Source organism: Paramacrobiotus metropolitanus, unplaced genomic scaffold, assembly GCF_019649055.1.
Source record: "Paramacrobiotus metropolitanus isolate TYO unplaced genomic scaffold, Prichtersi_v1.0 Parri_scaffold0000081, whole genome shotgun sequence".
Classification (NCBI taxonomy): Eukaryota; Metazoa; Tardigrada; class Eutardigrada; order Parachela; family Macrobiotidae; genus Paramacrobiotus; species Paramacrobiotus metropolitanus.
The window spans coordinates 230737-245876 of record NW_026570301.1 but is presented as its reverse complement, the minus strand read 5'-3'; the positions used below and the strand labels follow the sequence as shown (position 1 = coordinate 245876).

At 42.7% G+C, this 15140-nt stretch overlaps 2 protein-coding genes across 2 annotated transcripts; both read right to left on the bottom strand.

Annotated features, from left to right (window-relative positions):
- Window positions 1-330: 330 nt before the first annotated feature.
- LOC129595690 (uncharacterized) lies at window positions 331-5395 on the bottom strand. The gene is made up of 13 exons (XM_055492770.1): window positions 5271-5395; window positions 5005-5111; window positions 4822-4933; window positions 4600-4742; window positions 4265-4390; window positions 4039-4195; window positions 3788-3963; window positions 3553-3714; window positions 1733-1835; window positions 1639-1680; window positions 730-875; window positions 494-629; window positions 331-401 (listed from the first exon to the last, which is right to left on the bottom strand). The coding sequence occupies exons 2-13, from the start codon at window positions 5041-5043 to the stop codon at window positions 331-333; spliced, it is 1413 nt and encodes a 470-aa protein (XP_055348745.1). The 5' UTR covers window positions 5044-5111; window positions 5271-5395.
- Window positions 5396-10048: 4653 nt separating this feature from the next.
- LOC129595664 (salivary glue protein Sgs-3-like) lies at window positions 10049-12993 on the bottom strand. Its single transcript, XM_055492742.1, has 3 exons — window positions 12846-12993; window positions 11901-12059; window positions 10049-11512 (listed from the first exon to the last, which is right to left on the bottom strand). Exons 1-3 carry the CDS (start codon window positions 12895-12897, stop codon window positions 10206-10208), a joined length of 1518 nt encoding a protein of 505 aa, XP_055348717.1. The 5' UTR covers window positions 12898-12993; the 3' UTR covers window positions 10049-10205.
- Window positions 12994-15140: the final 2147 nt, after the last annotated feature.

Below are 15140 nucleotides of genomic sequence, written 5' to 3'. Positions count from 1 at the left end.
ACTCCACCTCGCGAGGTGGCTTCGCGTACCGTATCTGTAGGCGTGGCCACTGCATACAGCCACCTCGTGCGGTTGAGCAACGGTACCAAAGCTAGATTCGCTTCGAATTGGAGACCCACTCTAAGAATCCAGGTGACTACCGATAGGACTGCATGGTGTCTGCAGCCTGTACACAGACGTCTACTGTGACTATAAAATGAGAAAAAACGATTCACTTTTTTACTTTGGTACGAAACGTGCCACATGTGACCACTGGCAACAACATATGCAATTTCTATTAGTAGCAGCCGTAGCAAATCAAAAATAATGTCTGTGATTATTCGAAAACCTTCAACCTTTATCGTTTGCAAAGCAGACAATGGGCAGATGCTGAACTGCTAATAAAAGCGAAGCAAAGATTTCTGTCAAGTTCAGCTTTGTTCAGCTTCAGTTCCGGCTTTCGGAAGACGAGTAGCATGCTGTGTACAAATCGGTAGACCGCAACTCGGCGTACCACCGCGTATATACGAAGTGATACCGTCTTTATAAAAAATTAATGTCTTGATGAGCTGCTCATATCTGTACGCTTTCGCCACTACCCTCCCGTTGATTTCACTGTACTGCCAATAATCCGGGTTGCTTGCTCGATCCTGTGGCAGGAATCAGTAAGATCAGTTAGGCATTGTAATTTGTACGGTATGTCATTGCCTGTAGCACGGTGCACCAAGCAGCGACTGTGCTCCTGCCTACCATTTCTGTCAGGTCTTCCGACTCTTCGGAAGAACATCCGTCGTTGAACATCATTAACCATTCGTCCGTTGTGTTTCCATTCTCTCTGAGCCTCCAGCGATATCGATTGTGACCCAAATCAGAAACAGTTATTAGGAGATGCTGCCCTGGAATAATCAACAGTTTGCGTGAGAATTTTGCAGTACTGTCATTTGGTTAGGAATAAATTTTTCTGCCATTAGAAACGCCAGTGTTTAACTGCTGGGGACCGTTGCCAGTCAAACATACCGATATTTTCTGGCATCATCACGGCCGTTTCAAAATGTTAAAATATATTTTTTTTTAATAAAACAGTTTTGTTGTGCAAATATCCGGTTCTTTAGAGTAGTTTTGGTGATAAGGATTTTGGGTCAGCATTATTGGGTTGTAATTCAAAATCGAAATTCGTATCCGAATCGCTTTAAGGAAACTACTGAAAAACTGTAACTGTATGACAGCAGACTGGCTTTTTAAGTGTATTTTTTATCAAAATTCTGCAAAATCAATTTCATGGTTAATGGCTCGGTTTTTTTCTGTTCGAGCTTTAACGAAAAGACCAACACTTGGGCTTAAATCGGCTTTTCCGCTAGGGTATTGACGACTGCAGTTGTATCGATATGATGCGTACAGATACGATGCTTGGTGTGCTAAATTACTATGGTGCAATTCTTTCCGTAAGTTCGGAGATTTCGGTATTAACTGACTTAAAAATAATCTGGACCGTAATCTTGATTTCTGGTGCTTTTATTCTCATAACTCTAATAGAATGTAAGAAGTCAGAGACCTCCTTATCCAACTACGTTATAGGCCGAACAAAAATTACGCAGGAAGTATGACTGGTTCGGTTTCTGCTTTGACGAATTCGGCTGTATTCGTTAAAGCTCAACTTACCAGCAGGAGTTCGTAAGGAACCGGGTATTTCATCCACTTTGTCTACGCAAACAAAAGACATGTGATAACTGCTAGTAACATTTGGACGGCTTACATTGACCCTTAACTAAAGGCGAGAGGACGCGACGAAATCGCACACTGCGAAACTGAGCCGGTCGAGGGTAAGTCGTGGGGTCGAGATGGATGTAACTATAATTCTGCAAAGAGAAGAAGAATATCTTGTTTTTCAACTAAAAGGAGCCATCGGTATATCGCACTAAATTGGTCATTAACGTTCGTGTACATTTACGGAGACTATTGCATTGCCGCCCTAAGAAACATTGTTTTGTATTGTTTTGTAACCTCCCGTGACCAATCGCTTTGTTAAAACGTTTGTGCGCGCAACATCCGCATGAAGATTTATGGGTCACGAAAGTTATAAAAAATACACACGCACTTAGGTACATCAAAAGTCTGTTCATGAGCTGATCCTCTTCGAAAAACGGTTTTTCAATAGAAAACTACGAGAAGCTATTACGATAGTTCAGGCGTACGACAGTAAATCAGATTTACGTCTGTTTTTTTGCAATGGCAAATCAAATTTGAAACAGTTTTAAGGCAAGAGAAGGTGGAATTTTTATTCAGTGTAAGACTAACTAACAACGTTCGTAAGAACATTCTTCATAGTTACATGTACAGAGGGTGATTTTGCATTATGCTTCCACTTTATTTATGAATTTATTGCCATCCTCTCCGTGCATGTTTTATTCTGAGAACCGTTAAGTTTGAAAGCCCTTTCTCTTAGCGATCATAACAAATTTATTTAAAAAAACAGAAAACAATTTAGAATACGGTGGGATTTTGCAAAATGCAAACCGACAAGTGTCTGTGCCCAACACTGTAACAATTCGCAAAACGTTTTCCAATGCTTTCCATTAAAAATTTGCTAAAAAATCGTCATCAATTCATAATCTATGGGTGCCAGGTTTAATGAACTGTTATGTCAAGTGGCCTTCAGAAAACATCTGGCTTTGTTAGATTCTAGGCAATAGTACGTTGTGCTAGCTTCGTGAACTGGAAGATAACCATTTTGACTGTTCCCCTTGCGTTCCTCCCCGGGCTGCAAATCTAGATTGCTTTTCCTGAGAAGTTTTTTAAGCGACTTTGTAGTACAGGCATCTACGGTGGTTTTAACACGGGGAGGGATCACATGCACTGCATTGTTGTCTTGGTAAAATAATTTCGGTAAACAAACATCATTCGTTTTCGTTTTTTACCAAATTTTGATTTTTTGTTATTACGACACTTAAAAGTGGTAGCCCGGAATTTCGTATCTCCCGTCCGAATAAAGCAGCTACATCTACGCCTCATCGATTGCGACGGTCTATGTCAAATTCCGAAAAATAAGGAAATTGGCAAAAAAATTTCCTCGTCAAAAATTCGTTCCAGTTTGGAAAACTTGGCGTTCCGCTTTAAAACCACCTTTGAGTGCCACTTACTTCGTTTTTATTCAACTAATGATGAATTATGAAGCACATATTGAAGAATTTTAAGCGACAAGAAGTGAAGGAATGAACAAGGCAAGGAATTACTGCAACTTTGTGTCCGTTCTGGAAGCATATTGCGAAATCACCCTCTGTACGTATCTTACACGTATAATTTGGAGAAGGTCGTTTCATCATACCGTAGGAGTAAGATGTCTCTGAATATACTAAGGACGGCACGCTGCTTGCTTTTAGATTTTTTGCAATATGGTTATCCGTAACTCAACTGCATGTCACGCCCAAACAACTTTCCCACGAATCTGGCTGCAGCATGTGATAAAAATTTGGGGAAAGGGTTTGGGAGTTCACGAAAGCAGCAGTTCCCGTGCATGTACACAAATTATTACCATGTACATGCCGGCAATTCCCATTAAAACATTAACCCACATACCACACTTAATGGAATGTTTGGATCCATAATATGTGTTAGCGAGAAAACCAACCGTGTTCCAGGAATCTCACCATCACGAAATTCGTCACGAAATCGAACATTCTCACTCCTTATGGATTGTTGAAATACCAGCTGACCAGAATCTTCGGTGTACGTCACTGTCTACAATACGTCAAGTGGGTTTATGGCACCGGAAACTCAACAGCGGCGAACGACCTATTAAGCGCCGAAGTACTTGTTGTAAGCTGGCATTGTTGGCGTTATCGTTTGGAAAGACTGTGGTCCCGCGGAAATTGAGCGACAGCGTGCCAGCTGCGCATGAGCTCTCTTCGAAGACATCGTAGCCGCCCGAGGAATGTGGAAAAATGCGAATCCGGCGACGGGCCTGCCAAAATCCGCATTCGGCGGTTTCTGCAGACATCAATGAGCAAACGTTATTGCGACTGACCAAGGAGTCAATAACCATCGTTGCAAAGCAAAGCTCACCGCCAGGTTTTCTCCAGTCAAATACTTCTAGGTCTTTCAGCGAATAAGTCGGATTAGCGTGTGGTTGTTGATCAACTTCTTCGAATGTTCCATAGTAATTTGTAGCAGGTACGCGATAGTAAGACATGTGCGCGGTCTCCTTGCCCAAACTGGCAGTCTACAAAGGAACTTGTCAAAACAGTGTAGAATACTGACTACAAAAATATTTTAGCAGTATTTCGCTCACCAGTGACAGTGCCGCGGTTGTCTGATTATATGCGAATTCCATGGTCAAATTCTGCCTGGTGAGGGCGGTTGCTTTTGGCCGAATAATCAGTCTGATTCCAGATCGCGCCACTTGATCTGAGTCCGGCTATTGATTTGAAGGGTACACGACATCAACGGCAGTTACAATTTTGCTCTACGTAGTTAGTGTTGAACTCATAAAAAACCGGATCAAATTCGTATTACAGTGCTAACTAAAATGTACCATCAAATTTCCATATACGTAATGTATAATCAAACAATGGAGTTTTTGCAATTATTTGTGTAATTTTTCATATTCCTTTGCTAATGTATTACCCAGTATTGAGAGTTGATATCTTGATAGACGAATGGCGATGTTGTGTACAAACTCATAGAAAATTCACGGTAGCGACCAAACAAATCCCGATCAATGGCAATTGTGGCATTAATGTTGTCCCACATTTCGCTGACGTCAACCGCTATAAGGAGCGACACGTGAAAATATTCAGCGATCGATTACATAGTTTTGGTTTTGCACTCAGAATTCATTGACTTTACATCGCAAGAGCGACCCGACTTTCTCCAAATCGCCATGTTGTAAACGGTAGGCGCCAAAAATGCGTGCATCTAACGCCGGTTTATACAGTGCTCCGGGTTGGTCATTAAAACTCTGTAGAACAACTAGATTACTTTGCTAATTCGTTCTGGGCAAAATGTAAAATTGCACGCGATATCGTTTACCACGGAGACACCTCCTGCGGCCGGGCCAAAAGTTATCATGAGCTCCGCTGTAGTTGCCACGTTTCGGATAATGGCCTTCACATTTCCTCGGTTTCGGACAAAATCACCTGTAAATGGAAGCAAACGCTTAGATATGATCAGCTAGTGTGAAACTTACCAACGAGCCAATCATATTGACCCTTAACCCGATTATTGATAATGGCTGCGAAGCTGTTGTGATAGTGAAAGTATAGTAACTCGCTGAACTCAGTAATATTATGGTTTACCTGAAGTTGTGCCTTTCCCACGGTCTGCAAAGTATAGGCATCCAACTTAAATGGAATGCACACGACATATCGCTCACTCAACAGATTGTTGAACCGCGCGCAGTAACGACTAGCGATAGTTTTTTCCCGCTTTCTCAAAACTGAGCTCATTTCCCGTCAATAAATTCATGGGAGATGGAAGATCTGGACATTCAAAAACTTACAGTCTACAGACCTAACTTCCTACACATAGCTTATTAAACGTTTTATGAAGAAATAATTAAACTTAGTTTCCTGTACTACAGCGCCACATTCACTAGACAACTTGATCGAATGTAAGCGGCATAAGATACAAACACTTCCAAAATAAAACTTCAATTTATCATGGTCGCTTTGCTTAAAGAAATAAATGCGTAAACACCTATATTTCTCAATTATACTCGTATGCATGATACTGCATATCACTATACGTGCCCACGTCAATATTCAGTAATCCGCGAACATGGTTGATCTTGTCCTCTCCATTGGCAAAGTTCCCGAGTAGTGGTTCCGGTAACTCATATCCATAGCTGATAAGCTGCTGAACTTCGAACGACCGATGTGGCAACGGAAGCTGGACGAAATGGTTTTGGTGTTCAGTTTGTATAAATGCACTTTATCACGATGCTGAGTGCTGACGAACAAAAAGTTTTGGTATATCTACTAACCGGCCAGCATCCATGTATATGTCCTGGTAACAGCTTGCATTTCCCTCAATTAAAAACAGATGACTGCTAATTGTTTATCCTGCGTTCTGAGGATTTACAGTACATTGGAGGATACACATTCAGTCATTTCTGCACAGCAATTTTCAGTATCTATCTGATTCGGCGTATGTCGGCGTCTTACAATGCCATTGCTCACACCAAAGAGGTGTCCTCTCTACTACACAATATTTTGCACCTTGAACTGTATAATAATTTTGAATCTGATCGCGGCTTATAAGTTGTCTGAATCATTACTCGAGTAATCATGAATTGCGGATAACATCAGTTGTATTTAATAGTGCTTACCAGTAACAGCCTACAGGTTGCAGTCCTTACTGGCTACTCCACGATGTTGCCGATATCTTAACTACGAGTATAGTGGCAAACGATAATATAGTTACAGACGCCGCCAGTTTGGCCACAAAGGATTAGGGCATTGCGATGCTGCTCATCTAACAAAGACTGCAGAAACTACTGTAAAATACTTAGTACTGTATGTTCCCGAAATTTAAAACCAGTTTTTGCCGCACTATGATACTTATATAACGTTCGCCTTTGAGTCATCGGTTATGTTTGTGCCGTTTGCAAAGCTCAAATTCCAATACCAGCTGATCAACATCAAGAAAATAGCATTAGTACTTCGCTATTTCTCATATTCCGGTCACTTTGAGTGCTTGGTTTCATATTCCGGTCACTCTGCGTGCACTCAAAGTGACCTCACTTACAGCGCATGCGTGCAACTGAGTGACCGGAATATGAAACCAAACACTCAAAGTGACCGGAATATGAGAAATAGCGAAGTAGCAAGAAAAGCGTGGGCTTAGCGGAAAAATTCGGCAAAAAAATTGTCCAAAAATAACGTGGAAAAGAACTGCGCCAGCAAGCGATGTTTATTTACCCGCGAAAACTGGGATGAATTTGTATTAAAAGCAACTGGAAAGAGGTATCTACTAAATCGGAGTCCAAAGGGGTCAAGGCTGTTTCCTCTTTCACTCCGACGCTCTTCTCATTCCGGACATTGCACAATATGGATTCGCGTACCGGACGCCAGAAACACGATATCCTCTGCGTTGCTCCTCATGGCAAGAAGCTGTGGACGCAGCAAAATTATCGTAAGAAACTGACAAAATAGGCAAATTACTTCCCAGTTTCAACTAGTAACCGTCGTCCAAGCTGCCCAGTGACAAACTCATTCGACCTCCGCGTTACTGCTAGCGACGCGCAGTTCTCTTAATATATGTTTGTTTTCAAAAGAAATGGTTCGTCAGTTCCGTATGAAATGATGAAACTAATTATACCTACATTGATGTACGCAACAGATCATCAGTATCATTGTCCAGCAAAGATGTTATTAAAGAACTGAGAGGCCCAACACAATTTACGCAAAGCATGTACACATTAACTCTGAATCGCAAGCAAATGCTTCAGTACGAGGAGGCTTTAAGTCACGTCGCCAGTTCACTCATTTCATCGAGATAAATTGGCTCGCCAATGATTGGCGACGTGACTTAACTTCAGGCCTCCTTGGAGTCCTTGCATAGATGATATTCAAAGAGCAGGCGTGGAAGTCAGAAAAACTTTGAAACACTTATGGTTAGGAATTACAGGTACTGCCAGTAAACACATTGCCCAATGTAAATTGCAGCCGCCGAACTATTCTTTACACAAAACCAACCACGGTGTGCCACCTCCGAATGATCATTTTTCCACATTCTGTGCCGCATTCTCCACAGCTGGCCATGTAAAAATATTCTTTATTGCCGCTTTTTGAAAACCGTCCGTATGTCGGAGATAATGCTGGTCGATAACAGCGGATCGAGGAGGGACTGGATGATCCACAAAACATCGAGGGCGGCTGATACGTCATCATTTACCATCCGGCCCAGGATTTGCAGCAACTGGCAGACCTGGAAGGGCGTCCAGGTGATTAATACACTGCAGGTCAGCAATGTCAGGATAAAGAAGGCCCGGTTGTTCTGCCGGCGCGCTTTTTTAAGGGCTGCGGGAGGCTCACTACTTGTCCCATCCTCTGTCGGGCGCGGCTGTACCTCCATTTCCGGTCCACCGGGACGGGTTTTCTTACGCATCCGCTGCATGACAACGAGATACACGTAGGCTACCGCCACAAAGATGATCGGAAGCAGGTATAAAAAGGTATGCACCGCCAACTGCCACGACCGCTGAGCTTCGCCGTTGACCTCGCATTCTTTCTCCATTATCCGGTAATGAAGGGAATCCAAGACGAGGCCAGGCACGGTCCATATGTGAACGTAAATGAGTGCGCCAGCCGTGAGGCAAATGCTAGTAGCGATGGTATGCCGCTGGCGGTAAGAATAGAGAAAGGTCAGCGCCCAAAGCCGGTTAAGGGTGATGAGAAGGTGAGCATGCATCTCCCAGCCGGCAAAAACGTAGTTACAGTATAAGAAAAAATCGCAGGCTGCCCACGAAAGCGTCCACCGATCACAGGATAACTCGAATAGGATATCCATGGGATTCTTCCATGATGGCCATAGCCAGGTTGGCTAGGAGGAGAATGGCGATGTACGGTTTGAATGAAGCACTGACTGAGGTGGTACGGTAGAGACTGGCGAGGCCGGCAGCGTTACAAGCAACTACTGCCACCATGGCAGCAATCTCGATGGCAGCCAGCGGATCGTCCCAGTAACCGTAGTGGAGACAGGCAGCATCCAGGATATTATTGTCGGTGGTGTTCAAGCAATACGCAGTTGTCGCATTGCTGCAATTTCGGCTATCCATTGTTTATCTTCGATCGCGTCGCACAGATATTCCTTCTAATGTTGCCCATGCAAAGACGCTAAGCTGTACCGGGAACTGCAGAATGCCTGGCCAGGGAGACTTGTCAGTCATTGCAAAATAATACGGTTCACGAGCTTAGCACGTATGTGAATCTTCTGTGTGCTCACGTTGTTTCAAACTAACTGGCCATACTGTACGCATCCCGTTTGGCGTCAATCTATCGAATTTCTCGTTCCGAACAATAATCTCGTATTACTGCTTCCGGTCTATTTTTGGCTTGTCTCACTCGACAAATCTTGTGCGGATGCTAATTACTCCGTGAAAGAAGTAGTCAGGACACCGCTGCGTTTCGGTATCAGTGCGTGAAGTAATGACGCACTCACTCGCATCCTTCATTTACCGTCTGCTGCTCCTCTAATCATGACTAGTGTGACAGTGCTGCCAGATCTGCCTTCTGTAAGTTCTCTATTTTACCAGCTACCAGGTACCATCACGGTCTGGTTAAAGCTGCATCGACAGCGATGCACATACTATGTGTCGAGCGCCAGCTATCGGGGGAATACTTTCCCCCGATAGCTGGCGCTCGACACAAGTATGGGTCAAAGTAATTGACGCCTGACGGCCCTCCGCCTCCATGTGACTATGCCAGCTTAATTACGGTCTTAAATAATTCAAGCCAGCAAAATCAGTTCACTTTGTTTTTCTCCAGCACTAAAATTGTCCAAAGTTCAAAGTATATTAAGTCCAAAGTATATTTGTACTTCTATTGTTCGTTTTTTTGCCAACTGCTTATCATTCTGCAGTTTTTATTTTTTTATTTGTTTTTTTTTATTTGTTTTTGTATTTTTTATTTACATTTGGGTAAAATTTTTACTTTACGGTGATTAATTCTAGTAAATCAAAACCAATTAAGAAATTGGTTACTAATTTTTTATTAACTAAAATCGGTGATTTTAATTGGTGATAATTCCTCGTTTTTATATAGCAAATTCGGATGGCTTCGCTGATCTCTAAATTTTCGTAACTTTGTTGTCTGGTAAATTTATTTGTTGTTCCTTGTTGCATTCGGTTCGGAAATAAACGTTTCTACTGGTATAAAATTACCTGTATAGTATTATAAATTAATTTTTATATGGGCCCATGCGGGCAAACTGAAATGGTGGGTGGACGGAACGTGAAGGTGTATTCTGTAAGCGGTCGGAACGCGAGTTAAAGCGAAGTACTGTACGTACATGTATATGATAGTGGACGACTACCGAACTTGCACGAGATACTGTACATACTCGATTACCTGTTTCCATAACTTTATTTCTAGTTTCTCAGTAATTAACTGAACTCGCATAAAATTATTGTGTACAAAAAACCAGATCATCATAACATCACGACATCACGACCGAATACCGATGACGGCTTTCAACACGTGGAGTACTTCTAGCAGTCCCTTCACGCTTGTCTAGGAACGCTTGCGGTGGACTTTACGTTTAACTGCCGAGGCAACATTGGGACTGCCACCGACAGACGCATTGTCTCCTGATGCCATCTTGTTAGCTGGTGCGTACGCAGCGTACGTGGTTGTCGACGGCTGGGGAGAAGGCGTCGATGTCTGTGGAGTCACATAGGCCGTGGTGGTCACCACTGGAGTAGTGGTGGTTACGGGCACGGGTGATGGTGTTGTGGTGACAGGGCTCGGAGTGACATACGCTGTCGTTACGATGACCTGCGGTGTGGTGGTGGTGGCAGGGCTGTAAGTCGTAGTGGTTGGTGTTGTCGTTGTTGTCGTTGGCGTAGTGGTAGTATACGTTGTGGTTGTTGGCGTTGTCGTCGTGGTGGTGGTTGTTGGCGTTGTGGTAGTGTAAGTTGTAGTCGTCGGTGTTGTCGTTGTAGACGTTGACGTAGTGGTAGTATATGCTGTGGTTGTTGGTGTGGTCGTCGTGGTGGTTGTTGTTGGCGTTGTGGTAGTGTAAGTTGTAGTCGTCGGTGTTGTCGTTGTAGGCGTTGACGTAGTGGTAGTATATGCTGTGGTTGTTGGTGTGGTCGTCGTGGTGGTTGTTGTTGGCGTTGTCGTCGTAGTCGTTGGCGTGGTAGTAGTGTAAGTTGTAGTTGTTGGCGTGGTTGTCGTGGCGGTGGTTGTTGGCGTTGTGGTGGTTGGCGTAGTGGTAGTATAAGCTGTGGTTGCTGGCGTGGTCGTTGTAGTGGTGGTTGTTGGCGTTGTGGTAGTATAAGTTGTGGTTGTCGGTGTAGTCGTTGGTGTAGTGGTAGTATAAGTGGTGGTTGTTGTTGGTGTGGTCGTGGTGGTGGTTGGCGTTGTGGTGCTATAGGTCGTAGTTGTTGGTGTTGTCGTCGTGCTGGTGGTCGTAGTGTATGTGGTAGTAGTGGGCGTCGTAGTGGTCATAGTTGTCGGGGTGGTGGTGCTAGTGGTGGTCGAGTAGGTTGTTGTAGTGGGTGTGGTGGTGGGGGTTGTCGTCGCTGTCGGGGTAGTGTACCTCGTTGCCAGCGGGGTAGTGGCGGTGGTGGTCGGCACGTACGTTGTTGTGGTAGGGGTGGTAGTGGTTGGTGTCGTGGTGTCATAAAGGGTGGTAGTAGGTGACGGGGGGACCGGGGTTGTCGTGCTAGCTGGTGGCGCTGGAGCATAGCCAGTGGTCGAGGGAGGATTTGATGGTGGTGTCATACTGGTGGTGTCATAACTGTATGATCCCGCCGACGGAGCTACGGCCTGCTTGACGCTGACTTTCATGGCCGAATTGGCGGTTGGGAGGGGCACTATTTACCAAGCGCAAAAATTGGTTAAGTAACCTTAGCATGTGGCGCCATCATATCAAACATCTTAATATTCGTGGTTCTAATTGACAGATTGAAGAATTTCCCGGTGGGTAAAGGTCCTCTGTAGAAGATGGCGATCAGTACAGTAACTATGTACACACTGACGTTGTTACTGGTGCTATACTTATCTTATATCTGTAATATTATGCTGGTCTGCTGCAACAAAAATAATATATTATACTACCTTTTGACACTTTGTATATTGGCGATATAGCGCCTTAAATTGCTGTGTAAGAATAACTTATAGGACAGCTGTGTAGGAATAACTTATAGTTTTAATTGCTGTGTAAGAATAACTTATAATTTTATTGTAATCCACGAGACTTACCATAACAACACCAGGCGCCATCGAAACCCATACAGTCCACTCGGGATGCACTGACTTCCTTGTCTGAACATTTGGCGTCAAGGTCGTCAAGGCTAACGCAAATACCATTTCTCCCAATCGCTTTCCATCCATCCGGGGTGCACTTTACGTCATCTTGTGCTGCAAAATCCCATATAAATAGGATTGGCATACAATAATACAAAAGAAATTCTTCTGTGCCACCGACCATAAAACCAATGATACAGTAAAAGGACCTGGGACATAAGACTTCAGAAACTGTTCTCGTGAAGATGGCCTAGTACATTATGCATGCTATCTCAGCAGAACTGAACGGTGTACAGTACATAAAATTATGGCACTCGCTCAAGAAAATGTGACATGATAATGTAAATGTTTCTGTACGAGTGCACAGTAATTTGTAAGGCCATCAAACTGGACCCTGCTGGTGCAGCTTAATAACGCATCTTCCCACGATATGCCAGGTATTATCCGTGGGAATTGCATTACGGCTGTCTGGCCGAGTATCAGCAACCGGTTTATTACGGAAACGAATGTTACAGATATACCCAGGCGAAGCCAGTTTGGTGCACAAAATTGACAAAATGTAGTATGAACTAGGAAGAGGTGCATTCGCTTTCAAAAGCTTGATCATGCTAAACGTTCACTGGCTGCACATAAGGCAGACGTACGTCACGTACGAGTACTGTACTTAAAGTTTTCCGATAAAATTGATGCTAACTGGATTACAGCGATAACACGAAATGCTGCTAATGCCGATAATATTGACGATAATACGAAATTAAATACTGACTTAATCAGAAAAACGTTAAAGTGGGAAAAAAATTTTTACAGTAAACTGGTACTATAACACGCCTTTTAAGGTATAACGAACACAAAATTAAGTTGCTTAGACATTTAGATTAGATGGGAATTAAATGCTCTTACCGGCAGCACATCCAGTGATCAGCAATAACGCGACAATTTTCCCTGAAATCATGGCAAATCAGATTAGTTCCGCAGATGGGTGAATTTAAAGGACTGAATGTAATATAAGTGTTTCCTCTTCACAATTAATGATATGTTGTGCTAATGAAAAGATCCACAACATTTTAAAAAATTTTTGAGCGAGATTATATACGGGTTGAGCAAATTTTATCAAATTAGCAGTATTGCTCGCTATGCACTTGTCAATCTACGAACGAGCGAATTCTTGTGCTGCCATTACTTTCTGTACATTCACATTATTTTCTGATGCACATCTGACGATATCACGACAACATTAAGTTTTCATCATTAGCGCTTATTATGTTCACGCGTGCATTTCATTTGTCTTGCTGCTTGTGGAACTGTTTGCAGTGACAAAAGTGGATCGACGGAAAAGTACAGCTTTTATTAACTAATGGCAGCTTTTTAAAACAATCTTCTCCGTCCAGATAGTGTAATGCGAAAACTACTGCAGCGATTACGCTGTCATAAAAACATTTCATATGAACCCAGGTTTTAATTGGTGGCAATGAAAACTACGCCAGCATCAATCACGTAAATCACATATTTATTATGTACTGCTGATGCATCTTTAATTGACACCTACGCAAAGATTAACACTGTATTACAGCATTTTCTAGTTAAGGTCACCTGATATTACCATAAAACAGAAATCAGTTTTCTTAAAATGTGCGTGCCTCGGTTAGGTGCACAACTTTCTATATGCCGGGCATTATTAATCTGCAAATAAATGGTATACTGGGATTTTCTAAATTGTTAGAAGGAGACATTTGCCATTACCATAGATTTCAGTAGTACTGCCAGCGCCGCACTGCATTAGTACCCGCTGAATTATTTAATTACAACTAAGTGAACACTAATGTACAGCGACACCGGTATCACTGAACTATAATCATGGATGGTATTGGATGCTATATTTTAAGTTTTTAAAATGACTGACCTTGATCAGGTAAATGAGAACTTCAAGTCTTCAACCTTGCTTTGAAAGCTAACCGTAATATACCGCAATTCGACGGGGCGTCAACTTATGCGCGTATTTTGATATAGAAGTATGCAAATGGCCGAGTCGTATATAGGGGGAAAAAGTAAACGTGTTTCACCGTTTCCCTAGTACTGCTGTCGTCACCCGCTTGGAGTGTGACGTTATGGCTGAACATGGCGCTTATGTACCGCGCCAGATTTCGTCATATGTATGGCGGTAACGTCACACTCCAGTCGGGTGACGGCAGCAATACAGGGGAACGACGGAACACATCTAGTTTTCCCCCTCTATAGACACTGGTGGTGGTTGTTAAGCTCATCCAAGGTCCCGAATATCACGTTCCCTCTCGTCTCACCGACTCTCACGCATACCAGCTTAGCTGATATTACGAGCAAAAAATTGAAAAAATTTTAAAAAACTGCAGAATCAGGGAGAATAAGCGTTTTGGATACGCGTCTTCTTCAAATAAGTTTCAAAGTAACGTCATTATTATTAACATAATGTGTGATGTTGCACATATGGTAACACAGTGCCCAAATGAGGTTTTGTAAAGGCAATCAAGATTAACTGTTGCACAAATTTTCAGTTTAAATTGTGCCATTGCGTTTTAAACTTCCTCTGCCTTCTTACTGAGAGAAGCCCAGGTTTGTCAATTTGAACATTCGGTGACTGCAGATTTGTACCTGGGACATTACGGGCAATTTACGCCGAAATTAAGGTACATGCATTTGGATAGATAGCAGCTGATATTCTAGAAACTAACATTTTTCTTTATCTTATATACGCAAATTTATTTGTATTTCAGACAAAATAAAACATAAGTTTCTATATCTGTTTATTGGCAGATATCTTCGCGCGCTGACCGTGACTCGTGATTGCATTTCCAACGTTGGTTCATGATTAATTGGCAACAACATGATTTATCACACATTTTAAGTGTTTTAGTCATACTGTTCACACTAAAATTCGCGCATTGTCTTAAAGACAATGTGCAGTTGACAATACTAAGCACGTTGGCCCCGAGTGTTGAAAGCGTGCCGCCGTTACAGTCAATTAATGATCTTTCGTGTTATGATTCCATAATTTTTGTTTTTTTTGTCAAGAACTTGACGCGCACAATTTGTCTCCGTCGGGCTACCGTCACAATTTTTAACCATCGATCGAAAAGTCAGTTAAAGCATAGAACTGCCTGCTCTGGCGGAATCAGAAAAATTCCCTTGTCTGTTTTCCACGGTGCGTCATACCCGTTAAGA

Excerpts from the sequence above, each read along its gene's own strand:
- LOC129595664 (XM_055492742.1), bottom strand. The coding sequence starts at position 12,897 with ATGATTTCAGGGAAAATTGTCGCGTTATTGCTGATCACTGGATGTGCT. Across the intron at positions 12,060-12,845 it reads GATCACTGGATGTGCTGCCG|CACAAGATGACGTAAAGTGC; the intron begins GTAAGAGCATTT and ends GGGATTTTGCAG. Across the intron at positions 11,513-11,900 it reads TGGCGCCTGGTGTTGTTATG|TGCCCCTCCCAACCGCCAAT; the intron begins GTAAGTCTCGTG and ends CTTGGTAAATAG.
- LOC129595690 (XM_055492770.1), bottom strand. The coding sequence starts at position 5,043 with ATGATAACTTTTGGCCCGGCCGCAGGAGGTGTCTCCGTG. Across the intron at positions 4,934-5,004 it reads CCGCAGGAGGTGTCTCCGTG|AGTTTTAATGACCAACCCGG; the intron begins GTAAACGATATC and ends GTTGTTCTACAG. Across the intron at positions 630-729 it reads CGGAAGACCTGACAGAAATG|GATCGAGCAAGCAACCCGGA; the intron begins GTAGGCAGGAGC and ends TTCCTGCCACAG.